This window comes from Rhinoraja longicauda, chromosome 24, assembly GCF_053455715.1.
Source record: "Rhinoraja longicauda isolate Sanriku21f chromosome 24, sRhiLon1.1, whole genome shotgun sequence".
NCBI classification, from domain to species: domain Eukaryota; kingdom Metazoa; phylum Chordata; class Chondrichthyes; order Rajiformes; family Arhynchobatidae; genus Rhinoraja; species Rhinoraja longicauda.
In genome coordinates this window covers 20,421,854-20,448,953 of record NC_135976.1, presented here as the reverse complement: position 1 = coordinate 20,448,953, position 27,100 = coordinate 20,421,854, and the positions used below count along the sequence as shown (strand labels likewise).

General features: G+C 48.4%; 2 protein-coding genes across 2 annotated transcripts; both read right to left on the bottom strand.

The window, feature by feature from the left end:
• Nucleotides 1–168: 168 nt before the first annotated feature.
• Nucleotides 169–14,802, bottom strand: LOC144605570 (SLAM family member 5-like). Its single transcript, XM_078420985.1, has 3 exons — nt 14,729–14,802; nt 7,118–7,438; nt 169–485 (listed from the first exon to the last, which is right to left on the bottom strand). Exons 1-3 carry the CDS (start codon nt 14,781–14,783, stop codon nt 169–171), a joined length of 693 nt encoding a protein of 230 aa, XP_078277111.1. The 5' UTR covers nt 14,784–14,802.
• Nucleotides 14,803–17,331: 2,529 nt separating this feature from the next.
• Nucleotides 17,332–25,432, bottom strand: LOC144605301 (SLAM family member 5-like). The gene is made up of 5 exons (XM_078420416.1): nt 25,202–25,432; nt 23,428–23,748; nt 20,389–20,670; nt 20,063–20,161; nt 17,332–19,507 (listed from the first exon to the last, which is right to left on the bottom strand). Exons 1-5 carry the CDS (start codon nt 25,413–25,415, stop codon nt 19,458–19,460), a joined length of 966 nt encoding a protein of 321 aa, XP_078276542.1. The 5' UTR covers nt 25,416–25,432; the 3' UTR covers nt 17,332–19,457.
• Nucleotides 25,433–27,100: the final 1,668 nt, after the last annotated feature.

The window sequence follows — 27,100 nt, the reverse complement described above, 5'->3', positions numbered from 1 at the left end:
TGTTTGTAAACTGCCAATATAGACAGCTTTTGATTTGATCGCGTTAATACTTTGTATGCTTGATTTTGTTTTGGAATAAAGTATTTGTATATTGAAAAAAAGCGTGGATAGATACAGCGTGAAGCTTCCTCTGCACTATCTCAATGAACAGTTAAACCACCACATTCTTCAAACCTGATTCCCCCTCAGCCACTCACCAGGTGTGGTCTGTTTACAGACATCCATCAGCCGTATCTCTGCCGTGCCCTCACTGGCCGGGTTCCTGGCTTCACATTTGTACACAACGTCGCCGACCTCTGCCGTGTGATGAACCTCTACCGTCTCTCCGTGTCCCCGGAGGTGATGGGTGCTGTCGTTTCCCAGAGCTTCTTCTCCCCTCCACCACCTGAAGCTGGTGGGGTCGCCGGAGGTCACGGAGCAGATCAGGGTGAAGTTGCAGATCCCGGTGATGTTCTGAGCCTGAATATGTGTTCCTGCCACGGGCTCTGAGGTTGGGACATAGAGAAAAAAGGTGAGTCGAAGTAGAAGAAAGGACTGGCAGAGAATTCCACAGATTCACAACTCTCTGGGTGCAAAAGGTTTTCCTCATCCCAGTCCTAAATGGCCTACCCCTTATTCATTCATTGTAACCCCTGGTTCTGGATTCCCCCAATATCGGGAACATTTTTTTCTGCACCTCGCCTGTCCAATCCCTTGAATATTATATGTTTCTATAACATCCCCTCTCATCCTTCTAAATTCCAGTGAATATAAGCTCAGTCAATCCATTCTTTCATCATATATCAGTCCCGCTATCCTGGGAATTAACCTGGTGAATTTACACTGCACTTCCTCAAAAGCAAGAATATCCTTCCTCAAATTAGGAGACAAAAATTGCACACAATGCTCCAGGTGTGGTCTCACCAGGGTCCTGTACAACTGCAGTTGGACCTCCTCACGCTGTGAAGGCCAACATGCTATTTGCTTTCTGCAGTGCCTGCTGTACCTGCGTGTTACTTTCAGTGACTGATGTATAATAACACCCTAGTTTTGTTGCACCTCCCCTTTTCCTAATCTGACACCATTCAGATAATAATCTGCCCGTGTTCTTGCCACCAAAGTGGATAACCACTCATTTATGCACTTCTACTGCATCTGCCATGCATCTGCGCACTCACACAACCTATTCAAGTTACCCTGCAGCCTCATAGCATCCTCCTCGCAGCTAACCCTGCCACCCAGCTTTGTGTCATCCGCAAATTTGGAGATGTTACATTTAAATCCGTCGTTTATGGCTCTGTATCCCGGGAATTCTATCCAGTTCCTTGTCTTTTGTCACTCATGTGAGTGGACTCGGTGTCCGTTCTACATCTGAGTGTGACCCAGCCCAGACCGGCCCTGAACCTGGTCACCTGGGGCACAGACCCAGTCTGGGATAGGGTGCGATGTTCCAGAGTGAATCCGGCACCGTGCAGATCCTGGATCACACACCCTCTCCGCACAGAGACTCAAGCAGTTCACAGATCAGGAGGGCACAGTGCGTAAAGAAAATTAATCCAGTGACAGTAAACAAAAGTGAAAGTTTTGTTTAGTTTAGTTTAGTTTATTGTCACGTGTACCGAGATAGTCAAAAGCTTTTATTCACAAAATGCTGGTGTAACTCAGCGGGTCAGGCAGCATCTCAGGAGAGAAGGAATGGGTGACGTTTCGGGTCGAGACCCTTCTTCAGACTGATGTCAGGGGGGCGGGACAAAGGAAGGATATAGGTGGAGACAGGAAGACTGTGGGAGATCTGGGAAGGGGGAGGGGAAGAGAGGGACAGAGAAACTATCTAAAGTTGGAGAAGTCAATGTTCATACCGCTGGGCTGCAAGCTGCCCAGGCGAAATATGAGGTGCTGTTCCTCCAATTTCCGGTGGGCCTCACTATGGCACTGGAGGAGGCCCATGACAGAAAGGTCAGACTGGGAGTGGGAGGGGGAGTTGAAGTACTCAGCCACCCGGAGATCAGGTTGGTTAAGGGGGACTGAGCGGGGGGGGGGCATGGTATGGTGGAGACGCTCCTCCAAATAAGGGATACGTGTAAACGTCTGTAAATTTGGAAGTGAATGCCTGTATCGAATGTGTAACCTCCGGAAATGTCGGATGGGTTTGTTAAAAAAGAAGGTGTTTTGTAAATATTTATTACTTGAATAAAGTATTTTTTGATATAAAAAATAAATCAAAAAGACTGAGCGAAAGACAAGACGTGATCACAATTATTTGAGCCATTCACAGTGTACAGATACATGATAAAAGGATGAAGGGACACAACTATCTCTATTTATTTATGTCAGTGTAGCGACCATAGAGAGTGGTCCTAGGTGTCGAACCCTCAGATTAGCCAGCAAGGTCACGTGTGGGTGCGACCGCAAGGATTGGTCCAGGGAGTGAGACCACTGATTGGACAGCGTCGTCACGTGCCGTTTTGGCGCCGAAAAGAGTCAGTTGTAAGACTTCTTCGAAGTGAACAGTTAGTTTTAATGGTTGTCTGTAATCTCGTTAAGTAAACTTTGTGATTGAATATTGCTGTTGCAATAAACTTCTTCAACAAAGAACGAGCCTCCAGACTCGCCATATTGGTGACCCCGACGTGATCCAGCCGATCACCTACCATGAGTGAACAAGACGCCTCGTTTTTGGCTTCTATGCCCGGCACACCGGAGCTAAGCGCGGTCAGCGTTCACCTTCCGTCGTTTTGGGCACATCAACCACAATCTTGGTTTGTCCATACCGGAGCCCAGTTTCACTTAAGAAACATCTCAGCAGATGCGACAAAGTACTACTACCTCGTCAGCGCTCTACCGCCGGAGACGACCGCACGGGTGATGCGGTTCATCGTCAACCCTCCCGCAGAAGACAAGTACGAGGCCATGAAGACACTGTTGTTACGAACCTTCGGATTCAGTAGGCATGACCGAGCTAAGAGGCTTATTCACCTACCGGATCTCGGAGATCGACTGCCGTCCGTCCTCATGGCCGAAATGTTAGCGCTGGCAGGTGAACACACGGATTGCCTCATGTTCGAGCAGGCATTCCGAGAGAAGCTTCCCGAAGATGTCAAACTCATGCTCACGGATTGTTCTTTTAAGGACCCCATGACATATGCAGAAAAAGCCGATGTGCTCATGGCGTCCAAATCGAAACGAAGCAGTTCGATCAACAAGGTCTCGGCATCAGCGGCCACGCCACAGCAGCACCAAGATGGCGCCGCGTCTCCTGCCATTTCGCCAAAAGCCCGCCAAAAGGATCCGCACAAGCGCGGCTGGTGCTATTACCATCTACGATGGGGTGGAGAATCCCGCAACTGCCGCTCACCTTGTACCTTCTCGGGAAATGCCTCGGCCGATCGTACATAGAGGCGGTTGCGATTGGCCAGAACCGACGCCTCTACGTCTGAGATCAATTCACGGACACAGAGTTTTTGGTTGACACGGGAGCCATAGTCAGTATCGTACCGCCGACCGCCCTCGAGACCAGAGCGGGTAAGATAGGTCCTACCCTCATCGCGGTTAACGGCAGCCCCATCCGCACGTATGGTACGCGGACAATGTCCCTGGCTTTAGGCATCCGCACGTATGAATGGCCATTCATTATCGCAGAAGTCAGCCAGGCGATCCTAGGCGAAGATTTCCTCTGGGCCTTTTCACTAGTCCCCAATATCCGTGGTAACGACCTTCGATCCTACGCCAGCAGCGATGAGCCGGCCGCTCCGCCGGCCGCCACCCCGCCCAGCCCGACTGTCCAGGCCGTCGTCGCTGCCCCCGACCCGTATGCTGAGGTCCTGGCGGAGTTTCCAGAGCTGCTCATTCAACGCTTCGACGCCCCTTCGGCCAGGCACGGCGTGGTCCACCACATCCGCACCGAGGGCCCCCCTGTTTTCGCTCGGGCCCGGAGGTTACCGCCCGACAAGCTGGTGGTGGCGCTGGCAGAATTCTGGAAGATGGAAGAAATGGGCATTGTCCGTCAGTCCGACAGCCCGTGGGCCTCGCCGTTGCTTATGGTCTCCAAAGCATCTGGGGGGTGGAGACCATGCGGTAATTACCGGCGCCTCAATGCCGTCACCACGGCTGACCGCTACCCCATACCACACCTCCAGGACTTCTCGTCTGGACTGGAAGGTGCCGTGGTGTTCTCCAAGATCGATTTGGTGCGGGGCTACCACCAGATCCCGGTGCGTCCGGAGGACATACCAAAAACTGCCACGATCACTCCATTCGGGTTGTTCGAATGGTTGCGCATGCCTTTCGGTTTAAAGAACACGGCACAGGCCTTCCAGCGACTCATGGACCGTGTTGGTCGGGATTTGCCTTTTGTGTTCATTTATTTAGATGATATCCTGGTCGCCAGCCCCTCGGAGCAGGAACACCTGGCCCACTTGCGGACTGTATTCCAGCAGGCTCCAAGATCACGGGCTCATCATCCAACCCTCCGTGTCAATTTGGCCTCCCTTCTCTCGATTTCTTAGGGCACAGAATCACCCCTGCCGGCGCCACCCCTTTGCCCGAGAAGGTGGAGGATATCCGTGCATTACCGCGGCCCACCACAGTGAAGGGTCTGCAAGAGTTCGTGGGCATGGTGAACTTCTACCATAGGTTCGTTCCAGCAGCAGCGCGGGTCATGCGCCTGCTCTTCCAGTGCCTCGCGGGTAAACCTGCAGAGTTGGTATGGTCCTCGGCCACGGAGTCGGCCTTTGCAGCAGCTAAGGCGGCTTTGCAGACGCCACCATGCTGGTCCACCCGAGCGCCTCCGCCCCCACGGCCCTGACGGTTGATGCGTCTGACGTGGCGGTGGGAGGGGTTTTGGAACAGCAGGTCGGTGGCCTTTGGTGGCCCTTGGCGTTTTTCAGCCGTCAGCTGAGTTCGGCTGATCTGAAATATAGCGCCTTCGACCGAGAGCTTCTGGCTCTCTACTTAGCTGTCCGTCATTTTAGGTATTTCCTAGAAGGCCGCCCGTTTGTGGCCTTTACGGACCATAAACCGTTAACCTTTGCTTTATCCAAATTGTCCGACCCATGGTCGGCCCGCCAGCAGCGGCACCTGACTGCCATCTCTGAGTTTACCATCGATGTCCGTCATGTCGCTGGTAAGCTTAATGCCGTTGCTGTCTCGGCCTGCTGGTTCCCCCATTTCAGCGGTAGACTGCGAGGTGGATCCCCAGGAGCTTGCGGAGGCACAGCTCCTGGCGGAAAACGCCTCGGCATACCAGTCTGCTACTTCAGGGTTGACATTGGCTCAGGTGGCCTGCGGGCCGGCAGGCACAAAAGTCTGGTGTGATGTTTCCCTTCCCCATCCCAGGCCGGTGGTGCCGCCCTCCCTTCCGCGCCGGGTGTTTAATGCCATTCACGGGCTGGCGCACCCGTCCATTCGCTCCACCTCTGCCTTAGTAGCTGTTCGGTTTGTGTGGCATGTAGCTGCTTGGGCTCGTTCCTGCGTTCCCTGCCAGACCGCTAAAGTCCAAGGCCATGTCCATCCCCCGGTACAAGAGTTTGCGGTCCCAGCATTCCGTTTTTTCCATATTCACGTGGATTTAGTCGGACATTTGCCTTCCTCCCGGGGCTACACCCATCTGCTCACGGTAGTGGATCGGTTCACCCGGTGGCCGGAGGCTTTCCGATTGTCTGATACCTCCACCGCCTTCTTGTGCCAGGGCCCTGGCCCTCCATTGGGTGGCCCGTTTCGGGGTTCTGTCTGTTATTACCACCGAGAGGGGGCCACAGTTCACCTCTAGCGTCTGGGCCACGCTAGCAGAGCTGTACGGCTCCCGGTTGCAACACACCACGGCGTACCACCCTCAGGCTAATGGGCTTGTGGAAAGGTTCCACAGACAACTCAAGGCGGCCCTCAGTGCGAGGCTGGAGGACCCGGACTGGGTAGACCAACTTCCCTGGGTCCTTTTGGGCATCCAGACCGCTCCTAAGCAGGATCTCGGTGGTTCGTCCGCAGAACTAGTATATGGCTCGCCACTTCGAGTACCCGGAGATTTGCTTCCGGAGTCCTCTGGTCAGCTGCCTCCATTTCCGTCGGTTTTAGCAGCTCTCCGGGCACGCGTGGGTTCCCTGGCTCCGGTTCCGACTTCGCGTCATGGGTGTCTCATGGTGCATGAACCGCCTGCCTTGAAGGACTGTGAGTTTGTATTTCTGCGTAGGGATGCCTATCGTTCCCCGTTGCAGAGGGTCTATGAAGGGCCGTTCCGGGCTTTGCGTAAAGGGACGGCCACCTTCACCTTAGACGTGGGCGGCAGGAGTGAGCTCGTCTCGGTGTCCCGGCTTAAACCTGCGCACTTGGATCCGGACAGCCCTGTCGTGATCGGACAACCGCTTCGGCGGGGCCGTCCTCCTGAAGTTCCACCCGGCCCGGGACCCCCCACTCCTGCAGTTCCACCCGGTCCAGGACCCCCCGCTCCTGTGGTTCCGGCTGCCCCTCTCCTTACTCGTTCTGGTCGCGAAATCCGGCTCCCTGCTAGGTTCCGTACCTCGGGTTCTGGGGGGGGGGTCATGTAGCGACCATAGAAAGTGGTCCTAGGTGTCGAACCCTCAGATTTTCTAGCAAGGTCACGTGTGGGTGCGACCGTAAGGATTGGTCCAGGGAGTGAGACCACTGATTGGACAGCGTCGTCACGTGCGGTTTTGGCGCCGAAAAGAGTCAGTTGTAAGACTTCTTCGAAGTGAACAGTTAGTTTTAATGGTTGTCTGTAATCTCGTTAAGTAAACTTTGTGATCGAATATTGCTGTTGCAATAAACTTCTTCAACAAAGAAGGAGCCTCCAGACTCGCCATATCAGGATGCACATACTTTCCAAACCACTCCAGCAGGTTAACATCATGAATGGTGTCGGGGACAGGAGTGGATGAGATTGCAGTCACACTCGCGGGGCTGAGCCCCTGCACAATTGTTGGTTGGACACGATAAGGTTAGTCACACAAAAACAGTACAGACAATACAGAACACTTGCTGTAGAGCAGACCGCATGGGAGATCGATGGCAGTCAGTGGGATTCAGTAAACTGGGGAACGCACAGGATCTGCCCTCGCCCATTAATTAGGGGGGGGGGGGGTCAGGAACCGGTGAAACCTGGGGCCTCTGCGGCAGTCTCACTCACCGTACACCTCCAGTCGGACTATCGCCAGAGTTTCAGATCCTGTACGTGTAACAACATCCACCTCGTAATCACCAGCGTCCTCTCTCCGTAGATCATGGATTTCCAGACTGAAGTTCCCGCGGTGAAGAGTGACCCGTCCCGTGTAATTGCTGTCATAGTATTTAATGTTCCCATTCGAGTACTTCGCTATGATAGTTTTGGGTGATGATGTCCGCGTCCACACAACGCTGTCATCGTCCGGTGCGACTGTGATCCCAGCAGGTAAGGAGACCGAGTGTCCCCGAGCTCCGGTCACGGTGCCAGCGGCGGCCCCAGTCCCAGCTGAGGAGACAAGAGAGGCAGTCAGCAGGAGAGCTCAGTGACTGGAGGAGGAATCGGTGCTGGGAGAATCACAGAGCACAGGAGCAGGCCATGCGGCCCATCGTCTGGCTCCCGGCTCTGTGAGAGACCGGCCCACAGTTCCTACATCACACAGTGAGGCCACTGTGAACAGAGTGAAGACTCTCTACACCCGGGGCTGAGGAAGAAAGTTACAGCCAGATATAGATGGACGGGTCAGGGGGCACAGACACAGCAAATGGGACGCAGTCATGAGAAGGGTGCACGTGCCGAAGAAATACAGGGTAAAAGGGAGGGGGTGGGCGGTGTGGAGAGCAGAAGGAGCTTGAAGCGGGAACTTGCATTGTACAGAGACCCCTGAAGATGGAGGTACAGGCCAATAGGCAGACGGGCTGCTTTCCTTTAGCCGAGGCTCAGGGTTTAAGATCAAGTGAGGGTTGTGCTGTAACTGTGCCCAACACTAGTTAGACCCCAGCCTAACCCTGCGGACAGTTTTGGTCACCACCACCCGGGAGAGACGGGTCACACTGGAGAGAGTGCAGGGAGATTTACCAGGACGTCGCTGGGACTGGAACTGTCGCTGTGAGGAAAAATCGGAGAGGCTGTGGTTGTTTTCCGTGGGACAGAGGTTGCTGAGGGGGACGATCGAGACGGTATGAAGTGATGAGGGACCTGGACAGAGTAAATGGGATGGACCATTTCGCATAACAGATGCAGAGTACAAGGCCAGAAATTTACTGGAACTGGGAAAGGATTAGAGGGGAGAGGAAGGAAGGTGTGAACTCAGAAGATGTTTCCCAATAAGATAGACACAAAATGCTTGGAGTAACTCAGCGGGACAGGCAGCCTCTCTCGATAGAAGGAATGGGTCGAGACCCTTCTTCAAACTGACAGACTGTTCCCTATACTCCCCAGAGCCCTACCATTCACGGTGTTTGCCCTACCCTTATTAATCCTCTCACAATGCATCGCTTCATCGTTATCAGTAATACATTCCATCTGTCATTGCTCCGTCCATTTTAATAGCTCATCGATGTCATACTGTAGTGTGTGACTTGTCCTTTATGTCAACAAAATAGCCAATGTTATCTGTGAACTTATTAATCACACCTCCTACATTTACATCCAAGTTACTAATGTATCTATAGACTTTATGGGTCACAGCATTGATCTCAATGGGACATCGCTGGTCATAATCTGTCGATCACTGAAGCAACCTTCCACCATCATTCTGCTTCCTATCATCGAGTGGATGTTGTCAACTTGCTCTGGGTCCTCTAGATCTTTACCTTTTAGTCCAGTCTTCAATGTCAAAGGTGTTATAGGTATGCAGGTGGATTATATGAATCCCCACCGTCTTAATTAATACATGTAGTCGCCTCTTCCTAACAGATCACAGTGGATTGTCCACAAATAAAACCAAGCTGACAATCTTTGAATAATCCCGGACTTTCAAAGTGATTAATCATGTCTCAATTTTTTCCAATAATTCTCCTACTGATGTTAGGCCCATAATTAACTGGTCACGAACTACAACATTTGACGTAGTCGGCAGGATCTCTTTGGCACCGTCAACCACGAACGACTAAGCGGCAGCGGTGGCTGAAACACGTCCAAAGGGGACAGAGTGCACTTCTTGACCGTTGTTCGAGACCCCGGACGTTGACGTCTTTCAGACACTGAAGTCCCTCATTTGGGGTTGATTTCGTGTTCAACTGAGATTCACAGACGAACCGATAAGGATAAGGACAAGGATAAGGATAAGCTTACAGATTTGGAAGGTATGGGGCGGTCACTCTTGTTGACATTGTTTTGGTCTGGGTAAATTGATCGTTTGATAATATTTATTGGTAACATAATTTCGGATAATTGGATGTCAGACATGTGAGACGGACATTGGATAAGAATGATGGCGGTGCCCCGGTACAACACATGTGTTTTTTGGATATTGAGGTAAGAGTCTTTATCGCATGAGTCTGTGGTCTGCGTAAATTTAAGAGTATTTTCATAACGTGATATAGTGATTGGTTGTCAGGCCAGGAATGGGACAGGCTATGGATATAAGAGCGGCGGAACAATTAATGTGGAAGCGGTGAAGAAATGGAAAAAGAGGATTAAAGAATGGAAAGAGGGGGTGCAGAAGCGCCAACAGGAGTCGAGGGAGCGAAGTTGGAGGGAAAATGCAAGTAGTAGAGGGATATCAGTGTGATAGGTTGGGAATACCGAAAACATGCGATATTTTGCAAGCGGAATGTAAGGTGTATGATCTAAGTCTTGACCGTGCTACCCGAGCTCAAGATGAATTTAAAACCGGTACCAAAGGGATATATCCCGCCCAACAACAAAAGTCAGAATCCGAACCACTGGAGTCTATAACAGCTTTATTAGGTAATCAGGAGTCCGAGGGTGACGAGGAACCCTGGACATGTCCGATCCCCACAGCCCCACAGGCAGAGCCACCGGCTGCAGTGGTGCCAGTCCCGGTTCTACCCTCCCACCAGGATATTCGGGACTACCCCCCCGATTATGAGGCAGCATCAGGAAATATGGATTGGTCCCAGACAACCGTTGGTGAAAGGGTTAAGTTGCGCCACGAACAAGAATCCGCACGATCGGCGCTAGAGATTGAAGATACTGCCTACCCTCGCCTTTTTCAGTACACCTCATTCTGTCCAGCAGGTTGAATTATTTGCCCTCACGCAGGCCTGCCACCTTTACGTTGACCAATGTGCTAATATTTACACCGACTCACGGTATGCTTTTGGGGTTACACATGATTTTGGTAACCTGTGGCAGCACAGGGGCTTTTTGACTGCAGCAGGCACTCCTATTAAAAATGCCCTGTTTGTCCGAAATCTACTAGCGAGTTTAACACTCCCGAAAACCTTGGCTGTCATTAAATGTAATTCGCATACATCTGCCAAGGATCCCATTTCTTTCGGGAATGCATTGGCTGACACATTGGCACGCACAGAGGCCCTGACCCCTACCATTTTAGTTTCTTCAGGTGAACAACAGCAGTTTTCTGCAACTACCGCTATGCCCAGTGTTTCGGAATTCTGCCAGCTTCAGGGGGACGCCCCCAAGGCTGAGAGACACCAGTGGAGCCAGGATGGGTGTTCCCCTCGCGAATCTGACTCGCTTTGGGTAACTGCCTCTGGCAAAGTTTGTGTCCCTAATGCGCTTTTACCTGTTTTATTGCATTATGTGCACTCTCTTACCTATGCTGGTAGGAGGGGAATGTTGGATGTAATAAATGCTACATGGTATCACCTCAAAATAAATTGGGGTTTACAAATTAATTTTATTGAATTGCCACTTGTACATAGTTATACGTATTGCTTAGTTATTGTTGATGTGTTTAGCCGATGGATTGACGCCGAAGGTCTCAATAGGACTTTGACATCCAGTCTAAAATCTCAAACTATATAATGCTTAGCATTGTAAAATAATGTTCATTTTGCTATTGTTACTTCTGCTATTAGGGGAAGTGCACTCAAGATCTATATGGGATTGTGGTCAATCTGTATTTACTCCATGACATTTATGTAGAGACGATCAGATGATATGCAGAGGAGGCAATGGCACAATACCCTGGAAGGCAGAAAGAATAGGACCCTGCTCAGGATGGTTTAATAAGACCAGAGCTAAACAATTGAGAGACCAAGCCTATTGGGTTGTACCCTGCGGACAAGCTTTGTGCCAGTTTAATTTCCAATGCCTGACAGATGAATTTAGTTTTCCATGTAACAAGCAGCAGCCATATCAGGGTCAGTCTAGACGAACTCGAGGGTTACATCAGCCGTCCCTACGAGAAGAGATGAGGGGAAGAATAGACTGGAGAAGGGACTCTTGCAGTAGAACGCAGGAGAGCTTTACATGTCCAGCCAACACAGCATGCATAGTAGGGAAGTATGAAGTACAATGCCCTGAGGGGTGCGGAGGGTATACAGCAAAAGGACAACTAATGGTTATTACACATAACCAAGGGAAGGTCAATTTGACCACTAAATGGAATGTAAGCATGACTTATGAAAGAGGAGATGGAACCGCATGGTTGAGTAATCAAACTGCGTTAAGGGAATGGAGCAGAAAGGGGTGGAACGGCTGGGGGACAAGTAGCAGCACTTACATTCTGAAGAAAGATGATTGGCTGGCGTGTACCAATGCTACCCTGATAGAAGGAAGGCACCCCCTAGTAATAATTTGGTCAGTACGAGAGACTACACAGGAAAAATCCAATGTAGGACATTTAAGGCGAATGTATACAACTTGTACCCCAATGGTTAGATCCCCGAATGTGTTAAATTTGACCGTCAGGATAGAATATGAATCCAGGAAGCAGATTGAATGTAACGTTGCTGAAATTACAATGGAGGGGTTGGAACTGGAATAGGAACGTTAAATTCCTTCGATATAGAGACCCTACAAAATAAGATGCAGACAGTAGGAGGATTGATGGGAAAAGGAATAAAACTACGAAATGCTTGGGATAAAGGATTACAAGAAATGCAATTTTCAGGATGGTTATCTGATGTAATGACTTGGAGACAGAATGAAGAGGTAGAAAAATAACTGGAAAGGGTAATGCAGAATCAAACGGAGTTAAATTCGAATTACACCCACTGTATGATGAAAGAAATAGTGCCGAGGTTTGGACTACTGTGTACATTGAGCACTTTGGACAATGGACCCTATTTTACAGCCAAAGTTAATGAGGAAATGTGCAAACAGTTAAATATCCACCAGCAGTTCCACTGCGTACACCATCCACAGGCTGCAGGTATAGTGGATCGAGCAAATGGCACACTAAAAAATAAATTGGCATTGTACTTTGGAAAAAATGGAGGTTACACGGGAATTTTGTTTTTGTCTTTCAGTCCAGATATTTTTAATTCATGTTACAAGTTGACAACGCTTTTAATCAGGCATAGCAACTTCAGGGTGAATTATTTTATGGATAACACCTTTCCTTACTCCTATTCCGTGCACGCTTTACTATTGACTTATTTACTGCCTAGTATTGAGAGTGATAACCATTTGCTCGGAGGGTGAGCTGGTGCTTTAGAACACCAGGTCTGCCCGGTTCTTTTTGAATCACTCACAGAGCCCTGGCTCCAATAATTGGTGTACGGATTATGATAACCAATCAGATGACTGTGGATGTCAATGTTTTAATGGGTGGTCCTTGAGACCCTATCTTAATCAAACACAGGAGAATTGGCCCCGGATACAAGTTAATTCTCCTCATGACTCTCCAGAAACACCAATAAATACAACTTGTTTCTGTAGAATGGGATTTAGACCAAATGAAGTTGGTCTGTCTGTGGGATTCAGCACATGCACCCATATCAGTACTGCAGGTCCCCCAAGACCTCTTAATGGGATTTACTTAATATGTGGGAGCTGAGCATATGTCTGGTTACCAGGACTTTCGCCCCGGTATGATCAGGGATCTTATGAGATCTGGACAGGGTGCTGTTATCTAGCTTTTGTAATCCCACATTTACGAATTATAAATCATCCTCTACAGCATCCAGAGTGGTGCTCTAAACGAACTGTATCAGGAGTTGAGAGGTTTTTGTGGATAATATTTCCGAGATGGGGAACCGCTCGGGCGGGAACTGAAATTAGAAACTTAGCTAGTGCCCTGGAACAATTAGCAAATTGTATTGCTCATGGGCTGTACGAGACTCAGGAACAAATAGGCCAGTTAACAACTGAAATGATGGCCCTGCGTCTTGTCGCTCTCCAGAATCGTATGGCCGTAGATTTCCTGCTAGCCGAGAAAGGGGGTACCTGTGCCATGATAGGGCAAGAATGTTGTACATTTGTACCAGATGTATCCTCTAATATCACCAATATCGCAGGGCATGTGAAGGAGGTTATAGAAAGAGCGTATAGCGTTTGAGCCCTCTGAGGGGGTGCTGTGAACTGTTTATGTATGTGCTGTTATGTTTGTGTTCTATTGTATGTTCGTTCTTAGTACCTGAACTGATGTACAGCACTTTGGTCAATGTGGGTTGTTTTTAAATGTGCTATACAAATAAAATTGACTTGACTTGACCAGGAAAATAGGGGCAGATTTAGCCCAAGATCAAATTAATGCTTCAGGGTGGATTGGTTTGGTTGAGGATATTTGTGGGGGCCGATTCTCCATTATGGCAGTATCATTGTGTTAATTGTTGTGATTCTGTTAATCTGTTATTGCTTCGGTCCATGTATATGCCAAATATTTGTCAATCGACCACTTTAAAAGACTGTGATTATAGACTAATCAAAGAGGGGAATGTAAGGGCTAACATTACGAATGCAGCAATGTGGGTTTTATTGCAGGAGTGTAAAAGCTCCAGCTCGGGTTATTCCTGGGGCATCCTGTTGTCAGCATGATCGTATCCTCTGATATCAGCAACTGGCCTCAAAGCTTTCAAGTGTTAAGAAGAACATCTTGCCATATGGACTGCCCTTTGCTCCCAAGAAAGAAGAGGTCACATAGGTCACGATGGACACGACGGACACGGAGGTCTCGAAAGACACATGAAGATTTATAGGGTATTGTAAAATTTGCCGTATAAGGCAGTGATGGAAAAATACTGGCACATGTATTTAGGGTATAAAAGCTGTGTAAATGTAAGCTTTTGGGGAGAGGCGCTACACTAGCTTCCTGAGTGTTTCCGAGAACGCTTCGGTATCTAGGCTCTCTCCCACCTGGGTGAGTAGAATAAAGAGGTTAAACAATTTTGGTTGTCTGACTATTCTGCTAATAGGTCACGAACTACAACATAACACCTTTAGTTCTGTAGTCACCACCCCTATTCTCACATTGCTCCCCATTTTGCCTGACCTGAGACTCATCCCTTTGTAAACTTTCTGTTCTGTTACTTCCTCTAGACTTCTTCTGAGTGGCCTCTCTTGGGCAACTTCATCTATACATTTCAAATTTGTTGAACCCACTCCCCCATGGTTCAGTTTCAAGCCGTATCCACAGCCCTGTTTATACAGTTCCACAGGACCGTGGCCCCAGCACAGTTCACGTGGATTCCATCCCATGGCAACAGCTCCCTCCTTCCCCAATACTGATGCCAGTGTCTCATGAAGTGAAACCCAATTCTCCCACACCAATCTTTCCAATCACGTACCGTACCTCCCCGTACTTATGACAATAAACCCGGCTTGACTTGACTGGCAGATTCGAGTTTCCATTCTGCAAAAGCAAAGCAGTCCCCAGAGAGGGGGAAGTGAAACACAATAACTAGTTCAGAATAAACTCACGGATTGAGATGGGGAGAGACAGCCAGACGCAGCAGAGCAGGCACCTGATATCCATCAGTATCGAGGAACCAATGTGAGGGGCACACCTGATCTGTCCCGACAGACACGAGGAGGAAGGGATAGGGTTCAATGGGAGAGAGGACAGAGGGAGGCTTCTCTCAGACTCAATGCCCTTATTACTTTGCTCGTTCCATGCAAGTAAGCAGACAATCGAGAGATGGACAGGAAGCCAGTGTGGGAGGAGGCAGGGTCATACAGGAAGCCACAAAGCAGAAGCAAAGTGCAGCATAATAGCTGGAGGTAGGACAGGCAGCACAACCACAGTCCTGAGGTCCCACTTCAGGGGCCCAATGAGCTTCTCCTTGGTCTAGTTGCTCTTCCCATCTCTCGTCCCTATTCTAACACAGCCCAATTGTTGCACATTATCACAACCACCTAAAAGGATGCAAGACTTCTTCTTGCGTTTGAGGCAGCAGAAGTTATGAAGCTGCTTCTGCTTCTGCTGTCTCTGTTTGTTGTCGTTCACCTGACTGAGGTCAGTTGACAGGGCTCACCATGGGGAGGTCGACAACATAAGCCCCAAGATGTAAGACTAGTGTCTCTCAGTCCCTCTCTCTCTTTGGATGATATTTGTGCACACTCCGACCCTTTCACTCAGGGGGATATCTGTGCACTGACTGATGTGTCTCGTCCCTCTCTCTCAAGGTGATATCTGTACACTGTCGGGTGTCCCTCACTCCCTCTCTCCAGGGGCATCTACATGATTCCCCAGGTTTCCACAGATTCCTTTCCTCAGAACTCTGTGTAGGTTGGAAATGATCACCAATGGTGTAAGGGAGAGAACCAGAGAAACAGCTGTGATGGGAGGGTGAGAAGGCATGGGGTGAATGGCCACAAGTTGTCGTCACTGACTCAGTGAGTGAGTGGGTGAGTCTGCTTAACGCTCCCAGCTCTGGTTGGATCAACCCAGCCCATGAATGCAGAGGCTCAGGGGTGGGTGGAGGGAGAGGGAGTGTGAGGATGTCCTGTGCCCACTTGGCAGAAGATGTCAGCAGCCCTGCAGTAGCCAGCAAATTCATCCTCATCCACCCCGGCGGTCTCACTAATGGGCTGTCCATGTCAGGCATTTGCAATGCGGTGAGGAGAAGCATTTGTATCTGTACACTGACTCATGTCTGTCTCAGGAGCCACAGGAGATGGGAAAGGTGCTCCATGAATACTTCTCCTCTGTTTTTACCATGGAGAAAGACATAAAGACTAGGTTGCTTGGAAAGGTTAATGGAGATGTCTTGGGGATAGTCCGCTTACAGTAGAGGAGGTGCTGAACATGCTAAAACATATGAAAGTATATAAAGTTCCATGGCCTGATCAGGTTTACCCAAGAACACTGCAGGAAGTGAGAGAAGAATTTATGGGAGCCCTGGCTGAAATACATGAATCATCATCATGGGAGAGGTACCAGAAGATTGGACGGTGGTTGATGTTGTGCCTTTCATTAAGAAAATGCCAGGAAGTATATAGTAAGCCTAACATTTAAGTTACTGGAGGGGATTCGGAGGGATAAGACATATATTTATTTGGAAAGATGGGTTAATTAATGATCATCAGCACGTCTACATGCATGGGATGCACCCCATGACTAGCGGTGTGGCATAAGGGTCGATGATGGGTCCATTGGTATATATCACCTATAGCAATGATTTGGATGAAAATGTTCACGGCACAGTTAGTAAGTTTTCAGATGATACTAAAATACAGTAGCCGCATCATAGACATTGAAGAAGTTATCAACAACTGTTGATCTTGATCAGCTGGGTAGGTAGACTGCAAAATGGCAAATGGAATTTAATTCCGGTAAGTGCAAGGTTTTGCATTTGTGACATCAAGCACTGGAGGACATTCACAGTGAACAGGAGGGCCATAGGAGTCACTGTAGAAGGAGGAACCGAGGGGTACAAAGTAGCACCACAGTTTGCAGGATGGTGAAGAGAGCTTTTGGAATGCGAGTCTTCATCATTCTGGGCAAGTCAGCATTAAGAAGGCCTGTTTCTGGATTGTATGTCTCTATAATCCTGATGACTATAATATATCTTAGTCGCTCTCTCTTAGGGGGGGATAACTGTACACTGAATGGAGTATCGCAGTCCCTCTCGCTCAGAGGGATATCTGTACACTGACTGGTGTCTTACAATCCTTCTCTCAGAGGGATATCTGTACACTGACTTGTGTCTTTCAGTCCCTCTCTGGGTCTTGCGTGGGTGGTGATGGCGGCAGCGGTGGTTGTGATGTCGGGGTGATATCGGCAGCCCACCCTGGTAGTGGTCTACAGGTCAGTCCGCTACAACTGAAATCCATTATAAAGAGGTCCGTAAAAGCGAGTATTTATTATTATCTTTTAATTAACTGGGATACACTCAGTTAAAAATATATCGATGCAAAACAATTCTGAAAGAAAATTCAGGAAATCTTTTCTGGCCAGAATGTCAGAAGTCCAACAGGAGCAGGTGCAATATTAGATTTGGTTTTAGAAAATGAAGATTTCAGGATTTCAAGATTTCAAGATCAATTTATTGTCACATGTACCAATTAAGGTACAGTGAAATTTCAGTTGCCATACAGCCATACTAAGTAAAAACCAACAAGACACACAGCCACATAAAATAAAATTTAACATAAACATCCACCACAGCGGATTCCACATTCCTCACTGTGATGGAAGGTAAAGTTCAATCATCTTCCTCTATGTTCAACTGCAGTCGGAGCTGTTGAACCATCTGCAGTCGCCACTGTCGACTGTCTGAAGCTCTCGCGTCGGGATGATTGAAACTCTCTCCGAGGCAGGGAGCTCCCGAGTCGGCCTCTTCTAAACAGAGACCACGGGCTTCACGATGTTAAAGTCCACAGGCCCCGCGGTTGGAGCTCTCCACAGTTGCAAAGGATCGCAAGCTCCATGTGCCCGCGTTACGCCTGTGGCATGAAGCGCCGGACCGGTCTCCAGGAAAGGCCGCTAACTCCTCGATGTTAGGCCGCAGTGGGGACGGAGATACGATACGGAGTAAAATCACATCTTCGTCAAGGTAAGAAATTGAAAAAATCTCTTTCAATCTCTTACCCCCCAGATAAATCAAACCAAGGAACATTAAAACATACTTTTAACAGACTGAAAATAGCAAAACCAGAAGAAAGGACAGACAGACTGTTGGCGAAGCAGCCAATGTGGGTGGCACCACCTGGTGGAGGTGTTGGGAGATGCAAAGAATATTTGTTGGTAGGGTGGGGGGTAGCATTTTTGTAAAGTGATCACGATTCAATTTGATTTTGTTACAGAAAAGAGCAAAACTAAGATTAAAGGTTCTGAAATGGAGTCAGTCCAACTTTACTAAACCAAAATAATTAAGCAAAAACAGGTTAAATCACGGTGTAAAGAAAAATACTCAAGGTATCAACACCTTCACTCAGAGAGCAAGGACAAATAATTAGGGGATTAAACAGGCACAAGGGATATTCCTTATCAGATGGAGAAAAGAATATAGGAGCAAGGGGATTGTGCTCTTGCTGTCAATATCAGGAACTGCATATAACCTCACACCAGACTGGAATGAACTTCCTGACTGCACCCCCAACCTGTGAGCTGATTCAATCTCTGTTGGGGAGAGGTTGTATGACCCAGGATCTGCACGGTGCCTGGATTCACTCTGGAACACTGCTCCACATTTGGAGTATTGTGAGCAGTTTTGGGCCCCATATCTCAGGAAGTATGTGCTGGCGTTGGAGAGGGTCCAGAGGAGGTTTACGAGAATGATACCAGGAATGATTGAATTAACATATGATGAGTGTTTGTCGGAAATGGGCCTCTATTTGCTGGAGTTTAGAAGGGTGAGAGGGGACCTCATTGAAACTTACCTAATAGTGAAAGGCCCAGATAGAGAGGATGTGGTGAGATGATGTATCCACTCGTGGATGAATCTAGGACCAGAGGTAATTGCCTCAGAATAAAAGGACATACCTTTGGGAAAGAGATGAGGAGAAATTTATTTCGTCTTAGGGTGATGAATCTGTGGAATTCATTGCCACAGAAGTCTGAAGAGGCTGTCTGAAGAGGCTGTCACAGATTGATAGATTCTTGATTAGTACGGGTGTCATGGGGTTATGGGGAGAAGGCAGGACAATGGGTTTCAGAGGGAAAGATAGATCAGTCATGATTGAATGGCGGAGTAGATGATGGGCTTAATGGCCTAATTCTGCTCCTAACACTTACGAACTATGAACTCATGAACATTATCCCAGTCTGGGTCTGTGCCCATCACAGCCCCAGGGCTGCTGCTGCTGGCAGGTTCAGGGTCGTTCTGGGCTGGGTCACGCTCAGGGGTATAAGAGACACTGGGGCCAATAACAGGATGATAAAACACATGGAACTGGGGAGAATTCCCTGGATACAGATCCTCAAGCAGGACACACGGTGGAGAGTTTGTGGAAGAGTGTGGGTAGTGTTCGCGATGGGGGCACAACACATATGTGGACTTCCTTCAACTGACTGAACTGAAGGAGGATGGAAGAGTTAAACTGGTAGGTGGAAATGAGCTGGGATCGGCCTAACATTCACTCGTCACTGTTGGAGACAGGTTGTTGGGTATCGAGGTGTCCATAAGGATCTCCTTTATTCATCTTTCTTCTCTCTGCCCCAACCTCGGGGCCCATGGCACGGGGAGAAGAACAGATACAAGGGGAGTCATTCAGCCTTGTGAAGCCTGCCTCTAGTTCCGGTGACAGGGTGGGAGCCTGTGGTGAAACAGAGGGGAGAGAGGTCAGTGCACCCTGCGAGATATCCAAAGCATAAATTCATCAGTCACTGTGGCCAAGACTCACTCACTGCTGAGGGTAACTCAGTGCTGTCACTCGGCTCATCTGGAAGAAATCTTTGTCACTCCTCCTCTCTTCAAATCTCTATAATGTCCAACGGACTCAAGATCCCTCTCTCCTGGGTTCTAGAACCTCATCTCTGTACCCCACTTTTCTTCAGTCCCAGTCACTGCGTCCCTCTCTCCCTTTGGTCACGTTGTCCCTCAATCCCCGCGGTTGCTATATCCTGTCAACATCCCATTATCCCAGTCTCTACCCCACTATCAGTCTATTACCCAGTCCGGGTAATGCTGGTCTCGATTGATTCTTGACACTATGGACCTCTGATACTGCGAGATGAGAAGCGAGGGAATGCAGAGTACAGAGACTCGGGACAGGGTTATATATACCACTTGCCCCAATCTCCCCCTCACTACTAACGATACCCATCAGAAAAGCAGTCTTTCACTGGAACCACGTAAAACCAGGACTCACTGATGATGTGGATGGCAACCACGACTGAGAGGAGACATAGGAGCAGGACTGCAGCAATTATGGCCCTCAGCCGACATCCACAGAGACAATTGCTCTCCCCTGGTGAAAGAGAGAATGATGTCGTAAAAATGGCCCTGGGGATTGGCCAGCAAATTCAGTGACACCTCGGGCTCCTCACTCCACGACAGACTGAATCAAGTACCTGTGACACACTGTCTGATCACACAATCCAAGGGCATGGGTTAGACACAGCATGAACCCCCAAGGCCACTGTCCCATTAAACATTCCCTGCCCTCTCCAAATCCAATTTCCCATTGACACTCACCAGATATTGTTTGTTTACAGACGTCCTTCAGCCGGATCTCTGCCGTGCCCTCACTGCCCGGGTTCCTGGCCTCACACCTGTACACAACATCCCCGAAATCTGCTGCGTGATGGACCTCTACTGTCTCTCCATGTCCCCGGAGGTGATGGGTGCTGTCATTTCCCAGAGGTTCTCCTTCCCTCCACCACCTGAAGCTGGTGGGGTCACCGGAGGTCACGGAGCAGGTCAGGGTGCAGTTTCCGGTGATGTTCTGAACCACAATGTGTGTTCCTGACACGGGCTCTGAGGTTGGGACAGAGAAATGAAACATGAGTAAAGGAGATCCTTGTAGACCCAAGGATCCCCAATTCCCATCACCAACAGTCTTGGATGAATATCTTGGGAATTCTCCCATGTTCAGGTATCTTTTCACTTCTGCGAGTGGTCCCAGTGTCCTTTATTCACCTGAGTGTGCTGCAGCTTGGACCTTCCTCGAATCTGGCCCAAAGACAACAGCCCTATGACTGTGATAGGCACCAAACAAGACAGGGATTGTGTGCAGTGTCTTAGAGTGAGTCTGGCACAATGCAGATGTTGGGTTACAACCAGCTCCCTCCACAGAGACATTAATCATCTCACAGAATGGATGTGCAATCAGGAAATTAATTCAGAGATCTAGAGCTACAAATTCACCTTCACTGAAAGACGTAGATGAACAAGGTAGCTGAAAGCAAACAAATCACTAGGATCCGGAGATAACAAACTGATGAATTTAATTTCTCACCAAATTGGGCTCAAACCTTGATGAGACAACCTTTTACTTTTTCCTTTTCAAAACCATTTTTCATGATTCCACGAGTACATTACATTTACCACAATTCAGAAGGTTTTCAAGCAACAAACATCATATCATAACACGATCATAATTACCTTGGAAGTACTTGAGCCCCTATGGCACACTTCATTCTCAGAAGGTTTTCCAAATGCGCTCTGATGAAGGTGATCCCTCTCCGGGGGAATATGGGCACAGATAAAACCCAGTAGAGGGGCAACCAGTCACTTGGACAGTATTCTCAACTCCACTCCACTGGACCCGTGAATTGCCTCTTTGGCCCGGCCCAGAAATGGAATACCTGACTAATCCACCTCCCTCCGCACTGTGCACCCAGAGAACAGAGGTATGGTGCTTGAGTACAACTAAAACCTGAAGATCAGCTCCTTCAAATATTTTATCAGGATCAGCAACCTCTCAAACTCAGACCCGTTCCTTCCCTCCTAGAAGCTGCCTGACCTGCTGAGTTGCTCCAGCATTTTGTGATACCTTCGATTTGTACCAGCATCTGCAGTTATTTTCCTACACAACCTCTCAAACTCCATAAACATGCAGAACACTGCCTCGTCCAGACTGCAAAAGTGTGGGGGATGCTGGTGAGTTCATGAACTGGCTTAAAGGTCTGTTACACGCCAAAGCTCCGTGCAATTCTCCAGCCCAGGTCGCCAATCCCCCACTTGGGTCCCCATGGGACTCAACTTTTAGCAAAGTTAAAAGTTAGGGCTAAAATGACCAATCAGTACAACATAAAGGTCACCAACTAGTTTATGTCTGGGTAGGTAAACAATTAGATTAGCCTGAACCTGTACCCGAGCCAGGCAATGACTTTCATCTCCAAGCCTTGCCAGTTCACTGGGCAAGTTTCTCATTGGGGCTCAGATAGATTTGAGAAAAGTGGTGCACGGTGCTCAAACAATAGGTTTTATATCCTCCAGCACGTCACTGAACTACCATGAGTCTGGATCCCTGGGTTAGACCATCCTGGGTTAGACTACATTAGAAGCAACAGGCACATTTCTGTTCATCGGATCACACAGCACAGAAACAGGCCCCTCAACCCATTATGTCGTTTCTTGTCATGGCTAGCTATCTATACTAACCCCAATGACCTGGACTTAGTCAACATCTATCTAAGCCTTGACGATTCAAATACTTGACCAGATGGTTCTCAAATATTGTGCGAGTCTCTGCCTCCAGTATCCACATGCATGGAGTTACAGATTCCAACCACCTTAACAGTGCTTTCTCAGATCCCATCTAAATCTCCACCCAATCTTCTCCACAGGCAAGTTTTCCCACTATCTACCAGAAATGTCTCATAATTTTGAACGCTTTGCACTCATCCTTCACTATTCCAAGGATAATCCAGCCTATCCAGTGCTCACTGTCACGTTTTACCAAGATTTCCCCTGCCCTCTCCCCCATCCGTCCTCCCCTTCACCAATGCAGAACGCTCTGCCCTGAGGAGAGGCCTGGTTTTATTCCCCCACACCCACATCTCAGTCTGAGGAAGGGTCCCAACACGAGACGTTACTCAACCTTTTTCTCCATAGATGCTGCCTGACCCGCTGTGTTACTCCAGCACTTTGTGTCCATCACCAAAATCATCCTCCACCATCACACTCAGCTTCCTAATTCCAAGTGTGAACTTGGGAATGTGTACTGCCTCAATGGGACACTATATTCTGTCGAATGAACACACAGGATACCGCTCAGCACAGCACAGCATGAAGGCTGAGGAATAAACACTTTGCTGAGCTCAAGCCACAGTCTGGGGATTTAGCAAGCAGAGCTTTGGGAAATAGACAGAACAACTGGGATCCCTGACCATGACAGGTCAAGTCTTTGACATGGGGATACAGTGGAACCTATTTCACTGGGAGCCAGATACAGATTATTTGGCCCATCCACAGCAGCACTTCCCACTTCGTCCCATCCCATCGGCCTATCCTCTGTTCTATCCTCCCCATGTGCTTAGCTTCTCCAGCCTCAGAGCCATGAGATCCCCATTGATGATTTGACTTCGCAGCCCCTGGCCCGATCTCTGGAAATGTGGTTGGTGTGCCCCCCAACCTTGCACTGCCTAACCTCTGTGACCGCCATCTCTGGACTCTGACAGTCAGTGGGGTTCAGTAAACAGAGGAAGGCACAGGATCTGCCCCACCCATTAACCAACGCTGTTTCAGGAGCCAATGAAACTCAAACCCCTCCACAACAGTCGCACTCACCGTACACCTCCAGTCGGATTCTTGACTGAATTTCAGTCCCTGAACGTAAAATAACTGTCACCTCATAATCACCAGCGTCCTCTCTCCGTAGATCACGGATTTCCAGAGTTAAACTCTTGGGATGCAAAGTGATCCGTTGCCCGTATTCCTCAGTTCCGAAGTATGCAATATTCCCCTTTGAGAACTCTGTAATTTTGCTTCTGAGAGATGTTTTCCTCCACTCAATCTTGCCAATGTCCAGTCCACCTGCAATCTCAGGAGATAGGGAGACCGAATGCCCCCGTACTCCATTCACAGTGGGAGGGAGAGCCTCAGTCCCAGCTAAGGAAGCAAGAGAGGCAGTCAGCAGAAGAGCTCTATGACTAGTGGAGGAGGAGGAGCTAGGAGAGTCAATGCAAACAGGAGCAGGCCATGCGGGCCATGGGATTCAGATCGGAGAAGGGTAATTGCATTGGGGAAGTTGAGCATTACGAGAAAATGGGGTAAATGGAAAGAGATGGGTGGTATGAAGCTTGTCCACCAATAATATCTCATGACATTTCTTTACTCCCCCCTCCGCCACTTCACCGATTTCTATTTTAAATATCCGCTATATTTGCTATACTCCTCGCCTGCTTTCAATTCTCTGTAGCTGTCACTTACTCCTTGACTTTCTTTACGGGGGCACTCGATCTCCTTATCTCCTGAGATTGAATTTAACTTGGACAATTGTCGGTGATGCATTTTGTTAAATCAAATGAGCGGCAGGATTTACACAGGAAGTGTGGGGCCCTGGAGTTTGTTGCAGAGCAGGCAGAACTTGGAAGACATATACGCAGTTCCCTTGAAAGTGACAACATGGGAGACAGGTTGCTTATTGAATAGAGGAGTTGAGACATCATATTACAGCTGCCAATGCCACATTTAGGGTAGTATGTTCAGTTCTCGTTGCCCTGTGGTAGGAAGGATGTCATTAAGCTGTGAAGGGTGAAGAAAAGATGCATTAGAATGTTTCCAGGACGTGATGGTTTGAGTTATGGGAGGTTGGTGGGCTGGGACCTTTTACCCTGGAGTGTAAGAGATTTGCAGGATGGCCTTACAGAAGTATACAAAATCATTAGAGGCACAAATTAGGTGAATGTTCACAGTTTTTTCCTTAGGATAGAGGAGTCCAGAACAGGGGGCATAGGTTTAAGATGAGAAGAGAAAGATTTAAGACACCTGACGAGCAATTTCTTCTTGTGGAGAGTGGTGTATATGTGGTACAAGCTGCCAGAAGAAGCTGCAGAGGAAGGTGTACTGGAGATTATTAACAAAACATTTAGACAGGTACATGGTTGGAAAGGTTTACAGGGACATGGGCCAATCCAGACAAATGGGACTAGATCAGTTTTAATGAACTGAAGCATGACCAGCATGGACAAGTTGGGCCGAAGGGTCCATTTCTGTGCTGTATAACTGCAATCAGATTGTTCCTACAACTTTCTGTCATAATTCTATAATTTGTCTGCATCTCTCCTTCTCTATCTCATGCTGACTATTGGGATGCCAATTTTAAATCTATGTGGAAGATCCCGGAAAGGTCTACTACAAAGAAATGCCCACATGGGTTCGTTCAAAGAGCCTTCCATGGTATGCTCCCTTGGTGGACCCCTGAACTAATATAGCAAAGTCTGCTCCTCTTTTAAATCCTCCTTCCCCGTCGCGCTTGAAGAGTTTAGTTCTCGAAAAAAGAAAGAAATCCACCTAGAGAGGGGGAAATGAAACAAAATGACTCGCTCAGAATGAAACTCACGGATTGAGCCGGGGAGAGACAGCCAGAAGCAGATGAGCAGGCACCAAACATCCATCTTTTTCTCAGCAACCAGTGTGAAGTGGACACTTGATCTGTCCCGATAGACACCCTCTCTCTTCAGGAAAGTTGTCAAATTCATAGACTCACACGAGGATGGGATTGGTGCAGTGGAGCAACTTGAGAGAGGACACAGGGAGACTTCCCTCAGTCTCATCGCCCTTCCTATCCCGCTGCTTCTGTGAAGTGAAACAATCGAGAGAGATGGACAGGAAATCAGTGTGGGAGGAGGTGAGTTCACATTAGAAGCCACAAAGCAGTAGCAGACACAACAGAGTAGTTCAAAGGCGGACAGAATCTCTCAATTCAAGAGCACTGTTTCCTCTTGTTCTGGTGGCTCTCCTCATCTCACTTGACACAACCCAAATACTGGTCCTTATCACAGCTACCTAGTGAACCAAGACTGGTTTCTCTCAGCCCCCCCCCCCCCCCCCCCCCCTTCAGCCTTGACATCCACCATGATGAAGTGCTTTGAGAGGCTGTTTATGGAACACATTAAATCCAGTCTACCAAGCAGCCTTGACCCACTGCAGTTCGCCCATTGCCACAATAGGTCTATGGCTGATGCCATCTCTCTGGCCCTACACTAATCCCAGGAACACCCGGGTAATAGAGACAGGTTTCTATTCAGATTGTCAGGTTTCTATTCAGATATTATAGCTCTGCTTTTAATATCATTATCCCATCCAAGCTCATCACCAAACTTGCGGAACTTGGAGTCAGCACTCTCAATGTTAGTAAGACAAAGGAGATAGTGATTGACTTCAGGAAGTGAAGCGATACACACTCCCAGGTATACATTGATGGCACTGAAGTAGAGGTGGTTGAAAGTTTCAAGTTCCTAGGAGTCTATATCACCTGCAACTTGTTCTGGACTAGTCATATCAAAATAATGGCCAAGAAAGCCACCTCTACTTACTTTGAAGGCTTAGGAAGTTCGGCATGTCCCCAACAATGCTCACCAACCTCTACCGATGCGCCGTAGAAAGCATTTATCAGGATGCATCACAGCATGGTTTGGAAACAGCTTCATCCAAGACAGCAAGAAATTGCAGAGAACCCTCCAGTCTTCCAGCACCTCCACCGTGACTAACAACGATGCATACATCTCATCCAGGGCTCCTGCAATTTCTTCTCTAGCTTACTAGTGTTCTTGGATATATCTGATCAGACCCTGAAGGTTTATTTACCTTCAATTGTTTTAACATGTCAAGCACCTTCTGTGATGCAGACTGTCCCCAAGCTATCCACATTAACTTCCCTGATTTCATTCGTCTTCATGTCTTTCTCAATTGTAAGAACGAGAGGATAAGTATTAATTGACCTCATCCATCTCTTGTGTCTCCAAACTTAGACGTCCAGTTTGGTCTTCAGTATTCTCTCCTTAGTTCCTCTTTTTCACTTGATGCACATTTGGACCAGTTTCTCTATCTCTGTAATAAAAAGGAACTGCAGACGCTGGCTTATACCAAAATACTGGAGTAACTCAGTGGGTCTTGTTATCCAGAGTTCTCTACTCCTGCCAGCCTCACCCTATCTCCTGCAACCCAAGCTTCCCCCATATTCTGTCCTAAGCTATTTGTTCGGGCCATGGCCATGGACGCAGGGTCTCCAAGATCCTGCTGTGGGAATCAGATGGGGGATTCGTCTACACAGAGACATAAGAGAATGTTGATGCTGTCATGCAAAGAACAATCTGCTGCAAAACAGCGGGTCAAGCAGCATCTGCAGAAGATGTTTCCGAATACTTGGTCCATGCCTCGCATTAGCTTCAGGGGTCAGTTACCAAATGTCTTTTCCCCGCAGATGGACATAAAATACTGGAGTAACTCAGCGGGATAG